This window comes from Delphinus delphis, chromosome 4, assembly GCF_949987515.2.
Source record: "Delphinus delphis chromosome 4, mDelDel1.2, whole genome shotgun sequence".
NCBI lineage: Eukaryota > Metazoa > Chordata > Mammalia > Artiodactyla > Delphinidae > Delphinus > Delphinus delphis.
Genome location: NC_082686.1, coordinates 65,776 through 85,746, shown reverse-complemented (window position 1 = coordinate 85,746; position 19,971 = coordinate 65,776). Strand labels below are relative to the sequence as shown.

Sequence of the window (19,971 nt, the reverse complement as noted above, 5' to 3'; positions counted from 1 at the left end):
ATGATGGGGCTGCATCCCGACACACCCATCATAAGTTGAAAATATCAAAGTCCAAAATGCAGGGACTTCCCTGGTGGCGCAGTGGTTAAGAATCCGCCTGCCAATGCAGGGGACACGGGTTTGAGCCCTGGTCCGGGAAGATCCCACATGCCGCAGAGCAGCTAAGCCTGTGAGCCACAACTACTGAGCCTGTGCTCTAGAGCCCACGTGCCACAACTACCGAAGCCCGCACGCCTAGAGCCTGTGCTCCGCAACAAGAGAAGCCACCACAATGAGAAGCCTGTGCACCGCAACGAAGAGTAGCCCCCACTCGCTGCAACTAGAGAAAGCCCGCGTGCAGCAACGAATACCCAACACAGTCAAAAATAAATAAATAAATTTATAAACAAAAAACTTCAAAATGCACATAACACACCTAAGTTCCTGAACATCACAGCTGAGCCTTGCCTGCCTTAAATGTGCTCAGAGCACTCACATGAGCCTACAGTTGGGCAAAATCATAACCAAAGCCCATTTGATAATAAAGCGTTGACTGTCTCATGTAATTGACTCAGTACTGTACTGGAAGTGTCGTTCACCCTAGCATCATGGCTGACAGGGCTGTGGCTTGTGTGGCTCATGCGTTGCACTGTGTATCGCTAGCTGGGAAAAGATCAAAATTCAAAATCTGAGGCATAGTTTTTACTGAATTCCTGTTGCACCGTTGTAAAGTTGAACCATCATAAGTAGGGGACCGTCTGTATTAGTCTCTCAATTTCTCCTATTTGGGGGCAGCAGTTTGCTCCGTGACCTCATTTCTCTTACGGATCTAGGAAGAGTTCTTGATGTTTCAGTTTGTTCAGCTTTTAGGACAGAATGGCAACTTCCCCCTAAGAGCAGGAGTGATGCAGGGAGGGCCGCTCCACCACTTCTACTCCATATTGTACTGGGAAACCTAACCAGTGCAAAACGGAGAGAAGAAGTGAAAGGCACACAGAACGAAGACAAAGAAATAAACCATCCCTTTCTCAAACAGCATGATTGTCTTTGTAGAAAATCCCAAGGAATCTCCAAAAACTTTCCTAGACTAGTAGGCAAGTTTAAGAAGATCACAAAGTCAACATACAAAAACCAGTCATATTTTTATATAAATACTAACACTGTACAATACTATTTACAGTAGCTCCAAAATGATGAAATCTGACAAAACGTACAAGATCTGTATGCTGAAAACTACGTGATGCCGGTAGATACACATTGTTCATGGGCTGGAAGACAACCTTCTAAGGATGTCTCTTCTCCCCAGATTAATCTGTAGATTTAATACGATTCCAGTAAAAATCTAAGCAGGAGTTTTTGTAGATAAGTTCATTGTAAAATTTATGTGGAATGTAAACAAACTAGAATAGCTGATACAATTTTTAAAAGAACAAAATTGGAAGACTTATAGTACCTGACTTTAAAACTTAGTATAAAGCTCTGGTAGTCAAGACTGTGAAACTAGTGAAACAATAGACACGTAAGTCGATGGAACAGAATAGACAGTGTATTCCTACAAATATGGTCAACTGATTCTTAACAGAGGGGCAAAGTTAATTTAATGGAGAAAAGATAGTCTTTTCACCTAATTATATTGGAACAGTTGGCCATCCATGTGCAAAAAAAAAAAAGAACTTCATCTTTAAGCCTCATACCTCATACTAAACAATGAACTCAAAATTGATTACAGATCTAATTGCTTAGAACATAAAACTATAAAACTCTCAGAAGAAATCACAGGAGAAAGTGTTCCTGGGTTAGTCAAAGGGTTTTTAGGTGTGACTCTAAAAGCATAATCCATTAAAGAAAAAGTTGATAAATTGGACTTCGTCAAAAGTAAAAATGTCTGTCCTGTAAAAGAGTGTTAAGAGAATGAAAAGACAGGCTAAGGTTAGGAGAAAATATTTGCTAATCACATATCCAGTGTGTATCCTGAATATACAAAGAATTCTCAAAATTCAACACTCCCGAGGGGCACCTAGGGGCGCTGGGCCGCTCTTGACTTCGGTGCAACGTGACCTCTGTGGCACTCCTGCTTTGATGTTCCACTTTTTTTTTCTTTGTTAAATAAACATCAACATTTTATTCAAAATTAGGCCAGGAAATTGACATAGTCAAATATAATCTAGGAACAGTTACTTTTTTTTTTTTAACATCTTTATTGGACTATAATTGCTTTAGAATGGTGTGTTGGATGCTGCTGTGTAACAAAGTGAATCAGCTATATGTGTACGTATATCCCCACATCCCCTCCCTCTTGCATCTCCCTCCCACCCTCCCTATCCCACCCCTCTAGGTGGTCACAAAGCACGGAGCTGATCTCCCTGTGTCATGCAGCTGCTTCCCACTAGCTATCTATTTTACGTTTGGTAGTGTATATATGTCCATGCCACTCTCTCACTTTGTCCCAGCTTACCCTTCCCCCTCCCCGTGTCCTCAAGTCCATACCCTATCTCTGTGTCTTTATTCCTGTCCTGCTCCTAGGTTCATCAGAACCTTTTTTTTCTTTTTTTAGATTCCATACATATGTGTTAGGATACGGTATTTGTTTTTCTCTTTCTGACTGACTTCACTCTGTATGACAGACTCTAGGTGCATCCACCTCACTACAAATAACTCAGTTTCGTTTCTTTTTATGGCTGAGTAATATTCCATTGTATACATGTGTCACATCTTCTTTCTCCATTCATCTGTTGATGGACACTTAGGTTGCTTCCATGTCCTGGCTATCGTAAATAGTGCTGCAGTGAACATTGTGGTACATGACTCTTTGAATTATGGTTTTCTCAGGGTATATGCCCAGTAGTGGGATTGTTGGGTCATATGGTAGTTCTATTTTTAGTTTTTTAAGGAACCTCCATACTGTTCTCCATAGTGGCTGTATCAATTTACATTCCCACCAACAGTTCAAGAGGGTTCCCTTTTCTCCACACCCTCTCAAGCATTTATTTTTTGTAGATTTTTTGATGACTGGTGTGAGGTGATACCTCATTGTAGTTTTGATTTGCATTTCTCTAATGATTAGTGATGTTGAGCATCTTTTCATGTGTTTGTTGGCAGTCTGTATATCTTCTTTGGATAAATGTCTATTTAGTTCTTCTGCCCATTTTTGGATTGGGTTGTTTGTTTTTTTGATATTGAGCTGCATGAGCTGCTTGTATATTTTAGAGATTAATCCTTTGTCAGTTGCTTCATTTGCAAATATTTTCTCCCATTCTGAGGGTTGTCTTTTGGTCTTATTTATGGTTTCCTTTGCTGTGCAAAAGCTTTGAAGTTTCATTAGGTCCCATTTGTTTATTTTTGTTTTCATTTCCATTTCTCTAGGAGGTGGGTCAAAAAGGATCTTGCTCTGATTTATGTCACAGAGTGTTCTGCCTATGTTTTCCTCTAAGAGTTTTATACTGTCCAGCTTTGCATTTAGGTCTTTAATCCATTTTGAGTTTATTTCTGGGTATGGTGTTAGGAAGTGTTCTAATTTCATCCTTTTACATGTAGCTGTCCAGTTTTCCCAGCACCACTTTTGAAGAGGCTGTCTTTTCTCCATTGTATAATCTTGCCTCCTTTATCAAAGATAAGGTGACATGTGTGCGGCTTTATCTTTGGGCTTTCTATATCCTGTTCCATTGATCTATATTTCTGTTTTTATGCCAGTACCATACTGTCTTGATTACTGTAGCTTTGTAGTTTAGTCTGAAGTCTGGGAGCCTCATTCCTCCAGCTCTGTTTTTCTTTCTGAAGATTGTTTTGGCTATTTGGAGTCTTTTGTGTTTCCATACAAATTGTGCAATTTTTTGTTCTAGTTCTGTGAAAAATGCCATTGGTAGTTTGATAGGGATTGCATTGAATCTGTAGATTGCTTTGGGTGGTACAGTCATTTTCACAATGTTGATTCTTCCAATCCAAGAACATGGTATATCTCTCCATCTGTTTGTATCATCTTTAATTTCTTTCATCAGTGTCTTATAGTTTTCTGCATACAGGTCGTTTGTCTCCTTAGGTAGGTTTATTCCTAGGTACTTTAATTTTTATGTTGCAGTAGTAAATCGAAGTGTTTCTTTAATTTCTCTTTCAGATTTTTCATCATTAGTGTATAGGAATGCAGGAGATTTCTGTGCATTAATTTTGTATCCTGCTACTCTACGAAATTCATTAATTAGCTCTAGTAGTTTTCTGGTAGCATCTTTAGGATTCTCTATGTATAGTATCATGTCATCTGCAAACAGTGACAGTTCTTCTTTTCTGCTTTGGATTCCTTTTATTTATTTTTCTTCTCTGATTGCTGTGGTTAAAACTTCCAAAACTATGTTGAATTATAGTGGTGAGAGTGGGCAACCTTGTCTTGTTCCTGATCTTAGAGGAAATAGTTTGAGTTTTTCACCATTGAGAATGATGTTGACTATGGGTTTGTCATATATGGCCTTTATTATGTTAAGGTAGGTTCCTTGTATGCCTACTTTCTGGAGAGTTTTTATCATAAATGGGTGTTGAATTTTGTCAGAAGCTTTTTCTGCATCTATTGAGATTATCATATGGTTTTTATCCTTCAATTTGCTAATATTGTTTATCACATTGATTGATTTGCATATATTGAAGAATCCTTGCATTCCTGGGATAAACCCCACTTGATCATGGTGTATGATCCTTTTAATTGTGCTGTTGGATTCTGTTTGCTAGTATTTTGTTGAGGATTTTTGCATCTGTGTTCATCAGAGATATTGGCTGTAGTTTTCTTTTTTGTGATATCGTTGTTTGGTTTTGGTATCAGGGTGATGGTGGCCTCGTAGAATGAGTTTGGGAGTGTTCCTCCCTCTGCTATATTTTGGAAGAGTTTGAGAAGGATGGGTGTTAGCTCTTCTCTAAATGTTTGATAGAATTCGCCTGTGAAGCCATCTGGTCCTGGGCTTTTGTTTGTTGGAAGATTTTTAATCACAGTTTCAATTTCAGTGCTTGTGTTTCGTCTGTTTATATTTTCTGTTTCTTCCTGGTTCAGTCGTGGAAGGTTGTGCTTTTCTAAGAATTTGTCCATTTCTTCCAGGTTGTCCATTTTATTGGCATAGAGTTGCTTGTAGTAATCTCTCATGATCCTTTGTATTTCTGCAGTGTCAGTTGTTACTTCTCCTTTTTCATTTCTATTTCTGTTGATTTGAGTCTTCTCCCTTTTTTTCTTGGTGAGTCTGGCTAACGGTTTATCAATTCTGTTTATCTTTTCAAAGAACCAACTTTTAGTTTTATTGATCTTTGCTATAGTTTCCTTCATTTCTTTTTCATTTATTTTTGATCTGATCTTTATGATTTCTTTCCTTCTGCTAACTTTGGGGGTTTTGTGTTCTTTCTCTAATTGCTTTAGGTGTAAGGTTAGGTTGTTTGAGATTTTTCTTGTTTCTTGAGGTAGGATTGTATTGCTATAAACTTCCCTCTTAGAACTGCTTTTGCTGCATCCCATAGGTTTTGGGTCATTGTGTTTTCATTGTCATTTGTTTCTAGGTATTTTTTTATTTCCTCTTTGATCTTTTCAGTGATCTCTTGGTTATTTAGTAGTGTATTGTTTAGCCTCCATGTGTTCGTATTTTTTACAGATTTTTTTCCTGTAATTGATATCTAGTCTCATAGGTTGTGGTCAGAAAAGATACCTGATACAATTTCAATTTTATTAAATTTACCAGGGCTTGATTTGTGACCCAGGATATGATGTATCCTGGAGAATGTTCTATGAGCACTTGAGAAGAAAGTATTCTGTTTGTTTTTGGATGGAATATCATATAAATATCAATTAAGTCCATCTTGTTTAATGTGTCATTTAAAGCTTGTGTTTCCTTATTTATTTTCATTTTGGATGATCTGTCTATTGGCGAAAGTGGGGTTTTAAAGTCCCGTAGTATTATTGTGTTACTGTCGATTTCCCCTTTTATGGGTGTTAGCATTTGCCTTATGTATTGAGGTGCTCCTGTGTTGGGTGCATATATATTTACAATTGTTATATCTTCTTCTTGGATTGATCCCTTGATCATTATGTAGTGTCCTTCTTTGTCTCTTGTAATAGTCTTTATTTTAAAATCTGTTTTGTCTGATATGAGAATTGCTACTCCAGCTTTCTTTTGATTTCCATTTGCATGGAATATCTTTTTCCATCACCTGACTTTCAGTCTGTATGTGTCCCTAGGTCTGAAGTGGGTCTCTGTAGACAGCATACGTATGGGTCTTGTTTTGTATCCATTCAGCCAGTCTATGTCTTTTTTTTTTTTTTTCTTTTTTAAAAAATTTTATTGAAGTATAGTGGATTTACAATGTTATGCTAATTTCTGTTATACAGCAAAGTGATTCAATGATACATATATATATATTCTTTTTTTTTTTTCTTTCTTTCTTTTTTTTTTTTTAACATCTTTATTGGGGTATAATTGCTTTACAATGGTGTGTTAGTTTCTGCTTTATAACAAAGTGAATCAGTCATACATAAACATATGTTCCCATATGTCTTCCCTGTTGCGTCTCCCTCCCTCCCACCCTCCCCATCCCACCCCTCCAGGCTGTCACAAAGCACCGAGCCAATATCCCTGTGCCATGCGGCTGCTTCCCACTAGCTATCTACCTTACTGCGTTTGTTACTGTGTATATGCCCATGACTCTCTCTTGCCCTGTCACAGCTCACCCTTCCCCCTCCCCATAACCTCAAGTCCGTTCTCTAAGAGGTCTGCGTCTTTATTCCTGCTTTACCCCTAGGTTCTTCATGACATTTTTTTCTTAAATTCCATATATATGTGTTAGCATACGGTATTTGTCTTTTTCTTTCTGACTTACTTCACTCTGTATGACAGACTCTAGGTCTATCCACCTCATTACAAATAGCTCAATTTCGTTTCTTTTTATGGCTGAGTAATATTCCATTGTATATATGTGCCACATCTTCTTTATCCATTCATCCGATGACGGGCACTTAGGTTGTTTCCATCTCCGGGCTATTGTAAATAGAGCTGCAATGAACATTTTGGTACATGACTCTTTTTGAATTTTGGTTTTCTCAGGGTATATGCCCAGTAGTGGGATTGCTGGGTCATATGGTAGTTCTATTTGTAGTTTTTTAAGGAACCTCCATACTGTTCTCCATAGTGGCTGAACCAATTCACATTCCCACCAGCAGTGCAAGAGTGTTCCCTTTTCTCCACACCCTCTCCAGCATTTATTGTTTCTAGATTTTTTGATGATGGCCATTCTGACTGGTGTGAGATGATATCTCATTGTAGTTTTGATTTGCATTTCTGTAATGATTAATGATGTTGAGCATTCTTTCATGTGTTTGTTGGCAGTCTGTATATCTTCTTTGGAGAAATGTCTATTTAGGTCTTCTGCCCATTTTTGGATTGGGTTGTTTGTTTTCTTGTTATTGAGCTGCATGAGCTGCTTGTAAATTTTGGAGATTAATCCTTTGTCGGTTGCTTCATTTGCAAATATTTTCTCCCATTCTGAGGGTTGTCTTTTGGTCTTGTTTATGGTTTCCTTTGCTGTGCAAAAGCTTTGAAGTTTCATTAGGTCCCATTTGTTTATTTTTGTTTTTATTTCCATTACTCTAGGAGGTGGGTCAGAAAGGATCTTCCTTTGATTTATGTCATAGAGTGTTCTGCCTATGTTTTCCTCTAAGAGTTTGATAGTTTCTGGCCTTACATTTAGGTCTTTAATCCATTTTGAGCTTATTTTTGTGTATGGTGTTAGGGAGTGATCTAATCTCATACTTTTACATGTACCTGTCCAGTTTTCCCAGCACCACTTATTGAAGAGGCTGTCCTTTCTCCATTGTACATTACTGCCACCTTTATCAAAGATAAGGTGTCCATATGTGCATGGGTTTATCTCTGGGCTTTCTATCCTGTTCCATTGATCTATCTTTCTGTTTTTGTGCCAGTACCATACCGTCTTGATGACTGTAGCTTTGTAGTATAGTCTGAAGTCAGGGAGCCTGATTCCTCCAGTTCCTTCTTTCGTTCTCAAGATTGCTTTGGCTATTCGGGGTCTTTTGTGTTTCCATACAAATTGTGAAATTTTTTGTTCTAGTTCTGTGAAAAATGCCAGTGGTAGTTTGATAGGGATTGCATTGAATCTATAGATTGCTTTGGGTAGTAGAGTCATTTTCACAATGTTGATTCTTCCAATCCAAGAACATGGTATATCTCTCCATCTATTTATATCATCTTTAATTTCTTTCATCAGTGTCTTATAGTTTTCTGCATACAGGTCTTTTGTCTCCTTAGGTAGGTTTATTCCTAGATATTTTATTCTTTTTGTTGCAGTGGTAAATGGGAGTGTTTTCTTGATTTCACTTTCAGATTTTTCATCATTAGTATATAGGAATGCCAGAGATTTCTGTGCATTAATTTTGTATCCTGCCACTTTACCAAATTCATTGATTAGCTCTAGTAGTTTTCTGGTAGCATCTTTAGGGTTCTCTATGTATAGGATCATGTCATCTGCAAACAGTGACAGCTTTACTTCTTCTTTTCCAATTTGGATTCCTTTTATTTCCTTTTCTTCTCTGATTGCTGTGGCTAAAACTTCCAAAACAATGTTGAATAAGAGTGGTGAGAGTGGGCAACCTTGTCTTGTTCCTGATCTTAGTGGAAATGCTTTCAGTTTTTCACCATTGAGGATGATGTTTGCTGTGGGCTTGTCATATATGGCCTTTATTATGTTGAGGAAAGTTCCCTCTATGCCTACTTTCTGCAGGGTTTTTATCATAAATGGGTGTTGAATTTTGTCAAAAGCTTTCTCTGCATCTATTGAGATGATCATATGGTTTTTCTCCTTCAATTTGTTAATATGGTTTATCACATTGATAGATTTGCGTATATTGAAGAATCCTTGCATTCCTGGAATAAACCCCACTTGATCATGGTGTATGATCCTTTTAATGTGCTGTTGGATTCTGTTTGCTAGTATTTTGTTGAGGATTTTTGCATCTATGTTCATCAGTGATATTGGCCTGTAGTTTTCTTTCTTTGTGACATCCTTGTCTGGTTTTGGTATCAAGGTGATGGTGGCCTCGTAGAAGGAGTTAGGGAGTGGTCCTCCCTCTGCTATATTTTGGAAGAGTTTGAGAAGGATAGATGTTAGCTCTTCTCTAAATGTTTGATAGAATTCGCCTGTGAAGCCATCTGGTCCTGGGCTTTTGTTTGTTGGAAGATTTTTAATCACAGTTTCAATTTCAGTGCTTGTGATTGGTCTGTTCATATTTTCTATTTCTTCCTGATTCAGTCTTGGCAGGTTGTGCATTTCTAAGAATTTGTCCATTTCTTCCAGATTGTCCATTTTATTGGCATAGAGTTGCTTGTAGTAATCTCTCATGATCTCTTTTATCTCTGCAGTGTCAGTTGTTACCTCTCCTTTTTCATTTCTAATTCTATTGATTTGAGTCTTCTCCCTTTTTTTCTTGATGAGTCTGGCTAGTGGTTTATCTATTTTGTTTATCTTCTCAAAGAACCAGCTTTTAGTTTTATTGATCTTTGCTATTGTTTCCTTCATTTCTTTTTCATTTATTTCTGATCTGATTTTTATGATTTCTTTCCTTCTGCTAGCTTTGGGGTTTTTTTGTTCTTCTTTCTCTAATTGCTTGAGGTGCAAGGTTAGGTTGTTTATTCGAGATGTTTCCTGCTTCTTAAGGTGGGCTTGTATTGCTATAAACTTCCCCCTTAGAACTGCTTTTGCTGCATCCCACAGGTTTTGGGTCGTTGTGTCTCCATTGTCATTTGTTTCTAGGTATTTTTTGATTTCCTCTTTGATTTCTTCAGTTATCTCTTCATTATTAAGTAGTGTATTGTTTAGCCTCCATGTGTTTGTATTTTTTACAGATCTTTTCCTGTAATTGATACCTAGTCTCATGGCATTGTGGTCAGAAAAGATACTTGATACAATTTCAATTTTCTTAAATTTACCAAGGCTTGATTTGTGACCTAAGATATGATCTATCCTGGAGAATGTTCCATGAGCACTTGAGAAAAATGTGTATTCTGTTGTTTTTGGATGGAATGTCCTATAAATATCAATTAAGTCCATCTTGTTTAATGTATCATTTAAAGCTTGTGTTCCCTTATTTATTTTCATTTTGGATGATCTGTCCATGGGTGAAAGTGGGGTGTTTAAGTCCCCTACTATGAATGTGTTACTGTCGATTTCCCCTTTTATGGCTGTTAGTATTTGCCTTATGTATTGAGGTGCTCCTATGTTGGGTGCATAAATATTTACAATTGTTATATCTTCTTCTTGGATCGATCCCTTGATCATTATGTAGTGTCCTTCTTTGTCTCTTTTAATAGTCCTTATTTTAAAGTCTATTTTGTCTGATATGAGAATTGCTACTCCAGCTTTCTTTTGGCTTCCATTTGCATGGAATATGTTTTTCCATCCCCTTACTTTCAGTCTGTATGTGTCTCTAGGTCTGAAGTGGGTCTCTGTAGACAGCATACCTATGGGTCTTGTTTTGTATCCATTCAGCCAGTCTATGTCTTTTGATTGGAGCATTTAATCCATTCACGTGTAAGGTAATTATCGATATGTATGTTCCTATTACCATTTTCTTAATTGTTTTGGGTTTGTTTTTGTAGGTTTTTTCCTCCTCTTGTGTCTCCTGTCTGGAGTAGTTCCTTTAGCATTTGTTGTAAAGCTGGTTTGGTGGTGCTGAATTCTCTTAACTTTTGCTTATCTGTAAAGGTTTTAATTTCTCCATTGAATCTGAATGAGATCCTTGCTGGGTAGAGTAACCTTGGTTGTAGGTTTTTCCCTTTCATCACTTTAAGTATGTCCTGCCACTCCCTTCTGGCTTGCAGAGTTTCTGCTGAAAAATCATCTGTTAACCTTATGGGGATTCCCTTGTATGTTCTTTGTTGCTGTTCCCTTGATGCTTTTAATATTTTTTTCTTTGTATTTAATTTTTGATAGTTTGATTAGTTTGTGTCTCGGCATGTTTCTCTTTGGGTTTATCCTGTATGGTACTCTCTGCACTTCCTGGACTTGATTGACTATTTCCTTTCCCATGTTAGCGAAGTTTTTGACTATAATCTCTTCAAATATTTTCTCAGACCCTTTCTTTTTCTCTTCTTCTTCTGGGACCCCTATAATTCAAATGTTGGTGCATTTAATGTTGTCCCAGAGGTCTCTGAGACCGTCCTCAATTCTTTTCATTCTTTTTTCTTTATTCTGCTCCCTGGAGGTTATTTCCACCCTTTTATCTTCCAGGTCACTTATCCGTTCTTCTGCCTCAGTTATTCTGTTATTAATTCCTTCTAGGGTATTTTTAATTTGAGTAGTTGTGTTATTCATCACTGTTTGTTTGCTCTTTAATTCTTCTAGATCCTTGTTAAATGTTTCTTGTATTTTCTCCATTCTGTTTCTGAGATTTTGGATCATCTTTACTATCATTACTCTGAATTCTTTGTCCGGTAGGTTGCGTATTTCGTCTTCATTTATTTGGTCTTGTAGGTTTTTACCTTGCTCCTTTGTCTGTAACATATTTTTTTGTCGTTATATATATATTTTTTGATGGGTGGTGCTGTATTCCTGTCTTACTGGTTGTTTGGCCTGAGATGTCCAGCAGTGGAGTTGGCAGGCAGTTGGATAGAGCTGGGTCTTGGTGCTGAGACGAAGACCTCCTGGAGGCCTGGCTCCAATTGATATTCCCTGGGGTCTGAGGTTCTCTGTTAGTCCAGTGGTTTGGACTCCAAGCTCCCACCACGGGAGCTCGGGCCTGACCTCCAGCCTGGGAACCAGGATCCTGCAAGCTTCATGGCACATTAAAAAAAAAAAAAAAAAAAAAAGGAAGAAATAAAGAAAAAAAGGAGCAGTACAATATCAAAGAATGAAAAACAAAATAAAATTAGAAAGATAAAAAATATATTAGGAAAAATAAAACTATAATTGAAACAACTGCAACAAGGTAAAGTAAAACCACAGCAGAAAAAAGAAAAAAAAAGTGGGGGGGGAGCAACAAGCCAGGAGGAGAGATCACTAACGAAGTATAAAGAATAAAATAAAATTAGAAAAATAAAAGGTTTATTAGGAAAAACAAAAATCTAAAAGAATCAATGACAGTGAATCAACAAGGTAAAATGGAACCCCAATCTAAAAGAGGACAAAAGAAAAAGAAAAAAAAAAAAAAAAGCCTTGGCTATGAGGGCGGAGTTCTGGTGAAGGTGGAATAGGCAGGGGCGGGGTTTAGGGTGGGGCGGGACCTATGTGGGTGGGGGGTGACGTTTGAGCGTGGGGTGGGGCCTCTGCTTAGGGTGGAAGGGGAGAGGCAACACGTGGAATGGAGGGCGTCTGGAGTGTGGAGCTAAGGAGTTTGGAGGTAGGGCCCTGAGTGGGGGTGTGTGGGTGGGGTTTAGACCCAGCGCATTGGGGCAGGTCTCAGAGGGGGTCTTCGAATGTAGGGGTGTGGCTTGGGGTCTGCACAGCAGGAGGGAGGCTGGGAGGGCAGAGGATCAGGCTGGGCTTCTGGGGGCCCGAGTGGGCAGGGGAGACCTGGCCACGCTCCCTTTTGATCCTTTGCCCTCCCAACGGTCCCCCAATTTCCCCTTTCGGGTGTGGGATCCCTTCCCCTCCCCCAGGCGCCCCTTAGGGGAGCCAATCCTGTCCCACCTCTGCTTCTCCTTCCCCCTCACTCCCCCCACTTCCTGCTGGTCGTTGAGGGTTCCTCCCGTCCCCTTAGGTGTCCATGGGTCCCCACCGGTGCCTGGTAGGTGCCCTAGTTGTGTGGAGACGCAAATTCCGAGTCCTCCTAGTACGCCATCTTGACTCCGCCCCCGGTGTTCCACGTTTTTAAGAAGTGACTTCAGCCAACTTAAAGGGTGGTGAGAATCCTGAGGATACCCCAGACCAGGTTGATATTGTTGGAGAGTTAACACCCTGAAACACTTGAGGGCTTTAGGAACGTGGGGACAGCTGACTGCTGAGTGAGTGGGGTGGGCGAGAGGCTGATTTCCCGCCCATTAGCCACGCCCAGTTCCGAGCTCCACGCGGCTCGATGGGGCTTAAACCCAGGCTGTGACTGGACTCGGTGACCACTGCCGTGTGGGCGCAAGAGAAGCCCTCCCCTGGGCTGGGCAGCTCAGCCCGTTCTGTGCCTCTGGAGGTGACAGACGTGAAGACCCCAGAATCTGAGCAGCGAGGGGGCTGCACAGACACGGTGTCTCCTGTGCGTCTCCCTCCCTGCAGTTTGAGTTCATGATCGAGTCCATCCTCTATGCCCGGGACGCGTGGCTGAAGGAGGACGGGGTCATCTGGCCGACCACGGCCGCGCTGCACCTGGTGCCCTGCAGCGCCGACAGGGACTACCGCAGCAAGGTGCTCTTCTGGGACAACGCCTACGAGTTCGACCTCAGTGCCCTCAAGTGAGTGTCACCGGGCGCTCCCGGGCTGCGGGAGCATGCGGGGCGGGCTGCAGGTCTCAGAGCTTTCACCGTGCTGAGCTCAGTTTGCTCACGTGACTAAGAAGTTTGCACGTTGCCTTACAGGTCTTTAAACCAACAGATGTGATGGGAAATTGAAGTGTCCCATTTATAAGACCCCAAATATAATGGGAAAAATAAAGTCATGTTTATAAATGCGTGGGCTGTTAAAACAAATGGATGTTCCCACTAAGAGCCGTAACTTTTTAACAGGAGTCAGAAAATGTGTTAGTGAAGGCATCGCTGGCATTTGGCAAAGAAAGCGGTGCTCCACAAAAGTTCATTTCCTCGTGTGTAACATACGTCAGGCTTGTGGTAGAGCTTCAGGTTTTAACATAAAACAGTCTTCTCTCAAGGCCTTCATGGTTGTCACATCGCCTCCTCTGAGAAGGATAGTGACACGTGTCGGCTGCGTCCCCTCTGAGGTGCCGTGGGACGTGGGCAGGAGAGACCCAGCAGCAGCCCTGGAATTAGGGAAGGGCCCCTTTGTCAGAGGCAGAAAGAAGCTTCTGTTCAATGAGCCTGGACACCTGCTAAGTGTCCAGCTGGGGAGTTGGCAGCAAGATGGGGGCCTCTGGGCCTTTTTGTTTTTTGTTAAAAAACTCAAAAAAAGAAAATGTATCAACATAAAGGTATGGAATCTTCCGTAGTCAATGTACTCTCAACCCAAATCCCAAAGGGGATGGAGAGGAAGGGTCTCCAACAGAATCGTTCCGTGGTTCATGTAGGACTAATGTGTGGGAAGGGCTGGGAAGGTTTGAAAAGAGCAGGGGGTGGGGGTGGGGTGTGGTTTCTCATGCTGCCCGAATTAACGCTCCGTAATGAAAGCGACAAGGAAAGATGGAGGAAGGTCTGAACACGGTCTGTGGTGTCCAGAAAAGGCACACCGTGAACTGGAGGGTGGGGGGATAACGTGCTGAGGCCGCACGTTATCCGGGACACTGGTTGGCCCCTTGGAGGAGATGTCTGTTCTCCTCTCACACCATTCGTTAACATTTAATTTCCCGTGGATTCCGTGTTCTCTGGGTGTGTGCTGAGACCCCGTGAGTAGGACACTGAGGGTCCCCGGAGGGCTAGCCGTCTCAGCCCCGCCTCTCGCCCGGTGAGTTAGAATTCCTGCTGACGCAGAGGAGGCGTGATAGCCTGAGATGTGGGTAAATGATATTGAGCAAAATTACTTTGACTTTTCCCCAGATCTTTAGCAATTAAGGAGTTTTTTTCGAAGCCCAAGTATAACCACATTTTGAAACCAGAAGACTGTCTCTCTGAGCCATGCACCATATTACAGCTGGACATGAGAACCGTGCAGATCGCCGACCTCGAGGTGAGAAGAGGTGACCCTTCCTTCCTGTTCAAATAAACAAGTTAAACTTGTTGCTATTGATTTTCCCACAGTCTTTTTTTTTTCCTATTCTGATTTTGTTTTTTGTATTTTTAGGTTATTTTCTTTATAGTTAACCTCTTTAACGTCTTCAGTTACTTTTAGATTTATGTGTAATATTCTCAGCATCTTCAGATTCAAATAAATTATATGTTTCATCATGGAATTTGAATTAAATTTTTTTTCTAAGTTTTTTTAACTCCCATTGATGAGAAAATTCTTAAAATTCTTTTACTTACCCTCTGTGGCCACGAGGTGGCGTGTGTGGGCTCTGGACGACCCCATTATAAGGGCTGCTCTGAGGTGGAGGAAGCCCCTTCTGGAGCTTAGATGGGCAAAACCACGTGCAAACTGAACTTTTGAGGCTTTAGTTAGTTTGGGGATTGTAGAGACTCAGTCTGGAGCTTTATATTTGTACAAAGAATTGAGAAAAGGAAGTATTCCACCTGAATTTGGGGACAGAAAATTAGGCAGATGAGACCCAAATTGCTCAAAACCTTTTCTGATTATCTGCAGCCTTTGAGTTCAGGATGCAGGTTTTAACATTTACTTTCCCTAGGAGGAGATATGGTTTTTGATGTGTTCAGCTAAACTAGCAGGTTACAGATTTGTGGCATAACTACTGCAATAGACGGCGTGGCTGCCTGGGGCAGTGCTGTGGGATCCGGGACGGAGCCCCATGGAGGTGGGAGCTGCTTCCCGGTCCCCAGCGCCCTTTTCTGACTCATTTGCTTGAACACAGATGATGAAAGGTGAGCTGCACTTTGACATCAAGAAGGCAGGCACCCTCCACGGATTCACAGCCTGGTTCAGTGTCCGGTTCCAGAACCTAGAGGAGGATGAGCCACAGCTGGTGCTGAGCACGGGCCCGCTGCACCCGTGAGTGTGCCCCTCCTTGTCCTGGGGCAGCACACAAAGCCTGGCAGAGCCACGAGTTTCAAGATCTAGTAATATCGGGAGTGGGCCCAAATCTCTCCAGACGCGGTTGAGCCCTGGCCCAGGGGCGGGAGGGCTGGCGGTGAGTCCGGGTTGCCCCCCCTGGCATCGGGCTTCCTCGGGGCCGGGGTCAGGGGTCCCCGACACCCTGGATGGTCAGGCTCCACCTTCTCTCCGTGGCCCCAAACGCTGCTGCAGCTCTTCACCATCTGACACAGAAACAGCCCACAGGGTTCCAGGGGCTTTTACTCCGACTTCTGGGGAAGGCAGATGTTTCCCGAGATGCATCTTCTGAGCAGTAAGGTTTCGAGGCTGCACGCTTGCTCCTGTGCGTGGGGAAGCGCACCTTGTCTGTCGTGCTGCCGGACACAGTGGCCCCTCGGGGGGGCGCCACCTTCATTCGGGGACTTCCGCTGCCCCTTTCAGGGACGGCCCCAATGCTCCCCTGCACCGTGTGATCGGCAGAAGTGAGCAAGGCCCAGGGAGGGGCGCAGACGCCTGAGTCAGACACCCCACGGTCTTGGGGCCCAGGGGTCCTCAGCGTCCTTTGTGGAAGTCGAGCAGGAGAGCGAGCTGCCTGGCCAGAGCCTCCTTCCAGGGCCCGCAGGAGAGGGGCCTCAGGGGCCCCCACGAACTGTGTGTGCCCGGCGTTTCCCACCTGAGCGTCTGCGTGGGGTCATCCATACACAGGTGGCATGGGGACGGGATGGGGGGCAGGGCGTGGGCCAGGGAGGGAGACCCCCATCACGGTGGCTGAGGGGGTGGCCCAGCGTCAGGGAGGATGTGACACGAAGGGGAGACACAGCAGAACCTCACCGCGGGGTGTGACCTGGGTCCTTTCAAGCGCTTGGGTGTGAGAGTCACAGGACTTACAGAATCCGGGGTGTCACTGCTCCCCCCAATGCTGCACTTGTTTGCTCACACTCAGCTGAACCTTCACAGGAATTATGACTTTTTTTGGACACGATTTCAGCAGCGTGTATCTCACTTTAACTGCAGAAACTAGAACCGTGGGCGTCAGCAGTTCAGAGAAGGTGGCTTTGGGTGGGCACTGCCGTGCCAGCTCGTGGAGGCTGGGTTGACCCCACGAGGGGCTGGGGACAGGCGGCCCCTGGGGACCTGGGTCTGGCCACGTGCCCCTGAGGCCCGGCCTCCCTGGCACCAGGGAGTCCGTGCAGCGTCCAGGAGGCCCCCCGGGTTGTGGGTCCACGCGGGTCCCATGAAGCCGTCTGATCACAGGGTGGGGGCATGGCAGTCCCGATGGGCTCCCTGAGGGGTGACACCACGCCCCTGTCTTGCAGCACCACCCACTGGAAGCAGGTGCTGTTCATGATGGACGAGCCCGTGTCCGTCCTCGCGGGAGACGTGGTCACAGGCTCAGTGGTGTTGCAGAGAAACCCCGTGTGGAGACGGCACATGTCTGTCACTCTGAGCTGGTCCGTCACTTCTAGACAAGACCCCGGGTCACAGAAAGTAAGATATTTAGCTGTGGAGTCACGGGCTATGGTGCCAGTCCGGGCAGCTGGTGGGTCTGTGGCGGTTGCAGTGGCAGATGCCTAATCCCACCCGGCGGACCCCGTGGCCAGAGCTGGGGCCGAGGGCCGGGCCATGGTGCAGCCTCTCTCCCCCCGCATGCCTTGCCGTGGGCAATGTGGACGTGCGGTGGAGTCGTGTTCTGGCCGTGGCAGCAGTTAGAGGGCTGAAGTGAGCATGTGGCCAGGCGGGGCCTTAGGGCTCACGGCTCACAGAGCCCACGGGAAATCCTCCTCTTCAGACTTAGGGTTAATGCAGGAGAGGGAAGAAAATAATCAAATGGTTTCCCTTTATTTTGTAGTACCTGCTTTGCGCTTTGCTTTATGCTGATTTACGTTAAAAAAGTTTAAATGTTTGTTGTTGAAAGTCTGCACCTGAATACCAGACTCTTGTCCACTATTAAATTATTATTAGGAAATACTGTGTGTTAATCAAACTGAAATGATTTATCATCTGATTGGTTTGTTTTCTTTGTCTTTCTCAGGTTGGAGAGAAAGTCTTTCCCATCTGGAGATGACAGGTGCAGCTCTGTGCGGGATGCAGCGTTGTGGAGGGACAGACGCGACTCAGTGGCGTCAGCCCTGGACGGGAACGCGTGTCCTGTGGAAGTTGCGGACTTGCACCAGGATGGGGTGGTAACACCCTTACCCGAGGGCGCGGGGCCGCGGGCCCTCCCCAGACGCGCCCATGCTCCTCGGGGTCCACGCTCGCCATTGTCACTGTCCTGCCTATCCTTAGAACTGGGCTGTGTTTCCAGGTGTCCACCTGTGGGTAGTTGATGGCCCAGTGTCCCTCAGCCAGGTCTAGTTCTAAGCTCGTAGGACACTCTCGTCAACCCTGTGCTCCTGTGAAGGTGGCTGTTCGTGCGTCGTGTGTGTGTGTCCTTCCCGCCCTCGGCTCACCCACTCAGCTCGCGGGATGTGGGGTCACACAGAGCCTCGTGGGAGCCTGAGGTGCGATGCATGCGATGGGGCTCTGCATGGGGTAGTCCACTTGTAGAGACGTCTTCCAGATAAATTATGTGTCGGCACATAGTACATGCTCAATAAATATTTTTTAATAAATGAATGTTGGTGTATATCCTGGTTCTGTGCACGTACATTATTTTGCAAAAGCACGGATCATACTGTGTGCATTGCTGTGTAACCTTTCTCATCTAATATGATGAAGAAACTTTCATGCCAGTAGGTACATGTCTGCATTTTTTGGTGTGTGTGGTTTTGATTTTTAGTTAACTTTTTATTGAAATATAAATTATATACACCAAACCGCGTAAGTCATGAGTATACAGATGGATGGAGTTTCACAAAGTGGGCACACGTGTAACCAGTGTTCAGGCCCAGACCCTCCAACACGCTGGAGGCCCCAAGTGCCCCTCCCACTCAGAACCACCCCCAAGGCTGATACCTGGCTTCTATGACCAGAGAAGACTTGAGCCTGGTTTCAAACATTGTGTGAATGGGCTTGTACACTGAATTTGCTGTAGACTGAAGGTTTGTGACCTCTCAAAATTTATGTGTTGAAAACTAATCCCTAATATGGTGGTGTTAGGAGATGGGGCCTTTGGGAGGTAATGAGGTCATGAGGGTGGAGCCCCAAGGATGGGATTAGTGTCCTTATAAAAGAGGCCCCAGAGAGCACCCTGGTCCCCTTCCTCCATGTGAGGACACAGCAGGAAGACTGAACCAGGAAGGGGGCCTCACCAGACACTGAATCTGCTGGTGTTTGACCTTGGACTTCTCAGCCTCCAGAGCTCTGAGACAGATGTTTCTGTTGTTTATAAGACACCCAGCCTATGATACTCTGTTACAGCAGCTCAAACACAGGCCTCAGCATGTGAATTTTGGAGGGACACAGACCATAGCATTCTGCCCCCGGGTCCCCCAAATTCATGTCCTCACCTGCAAATACATTCATTTCCATCCCAACAGCCCTAAAGTCTTGACTCAATCCAGCACCAGCTCCGAAGTCCAAAGTCTCCTCTAAATCTCATCGAAACCAGATATATGTGAGACTTGAGGTAGGATTCATCCAGAGGTGACTCATGGAACCACATGAGTTTGTGCTTCTAAAACATAGTGACAGGACAGGCACAGGACAGACACTCCCACTCTGAAAGGGGAACTTGGAAGGAATAAAAAGGTGGTGAGTCCCAGGCATGTCCAAAACCTAGCAAGGCAAGTTCCATCAGTATTTAGGTCTGGACAATAATCCTCTTTGGTTTGATGCTCTTCCCTCCAAGCCCACTGGGTGGCAGTGACCCTTCCGCTTGGGCCACCCAAGGAGCTCTCTGTGAGGGCCCCACTCTTGAGGCCCTGGGCTGGGTCATCCTGGTGCCCTGAAACCGAAGAGGCACCGCCCCCAGCCCTGCCCTGTGAGGAGGAAGCAGCCTCACCTCCTGGGCCTGTGGGGGCAGTGGCAGCCGCTGGGGTCAGTCTTCCCTTTCCTTGAAGGATAATCGTGTTCGCAGTTGAACAGCTCTGTGCTGTCGAATCCAATGCTCGGTGCCTTTTTTTGCTCTTCCTGCTTTAATATTTGTTCTTTGTCTTTGATCTCAGCAGTTTTATTACATTGTCATGGAGCTTCTTGAATCTGTGGGTTGATATTGTTTGTCAGTCTTAGAGAATTCTGGGTCATTCTTGCTGTACACGTCGTTTCTGCCCTGCTTTCTCTCTT

At 43.8% G+C, this 19,971-nt stretch overlaps 1 protein-coding gene across 1 annotated transcript in view; it reads left to right on the top strand.

Moving 5' to 3' along the window:
• PRMT2 (protein arginine methyltransferase 2) overlaps positions 1-18,363 on the top strand; it is a 42,691-nt gene extending 24,328 nt beyond the window's left edge. The window contains exons 7-11 of the mRNA XM_060010181.2: positions 13,213-13,388; positions 14,640-14,769; positions 15,569-15,705; positions 17,064-17,235; positions 17,780-18,363. Coding sequence (XP_059866164.1) covers positions 13,213-13,388; positions 14,640-14,769; positions 15,569-15,705; positions 17,064-17,235; positions 17,780-17,812 — 648 coding nt within the window. The 3' untranslated portion in view covers positions 17,813-18,363. The remainder of the gene's footprint in view (positions 1-13,212; positions 13,389-14,639; positions 14,770-15,568; positions 15,706-17,063; positions 17,236-17,779) is intronic.
• Positions 18,364-19,971: the final 1,608 nt, after the last annotated feature.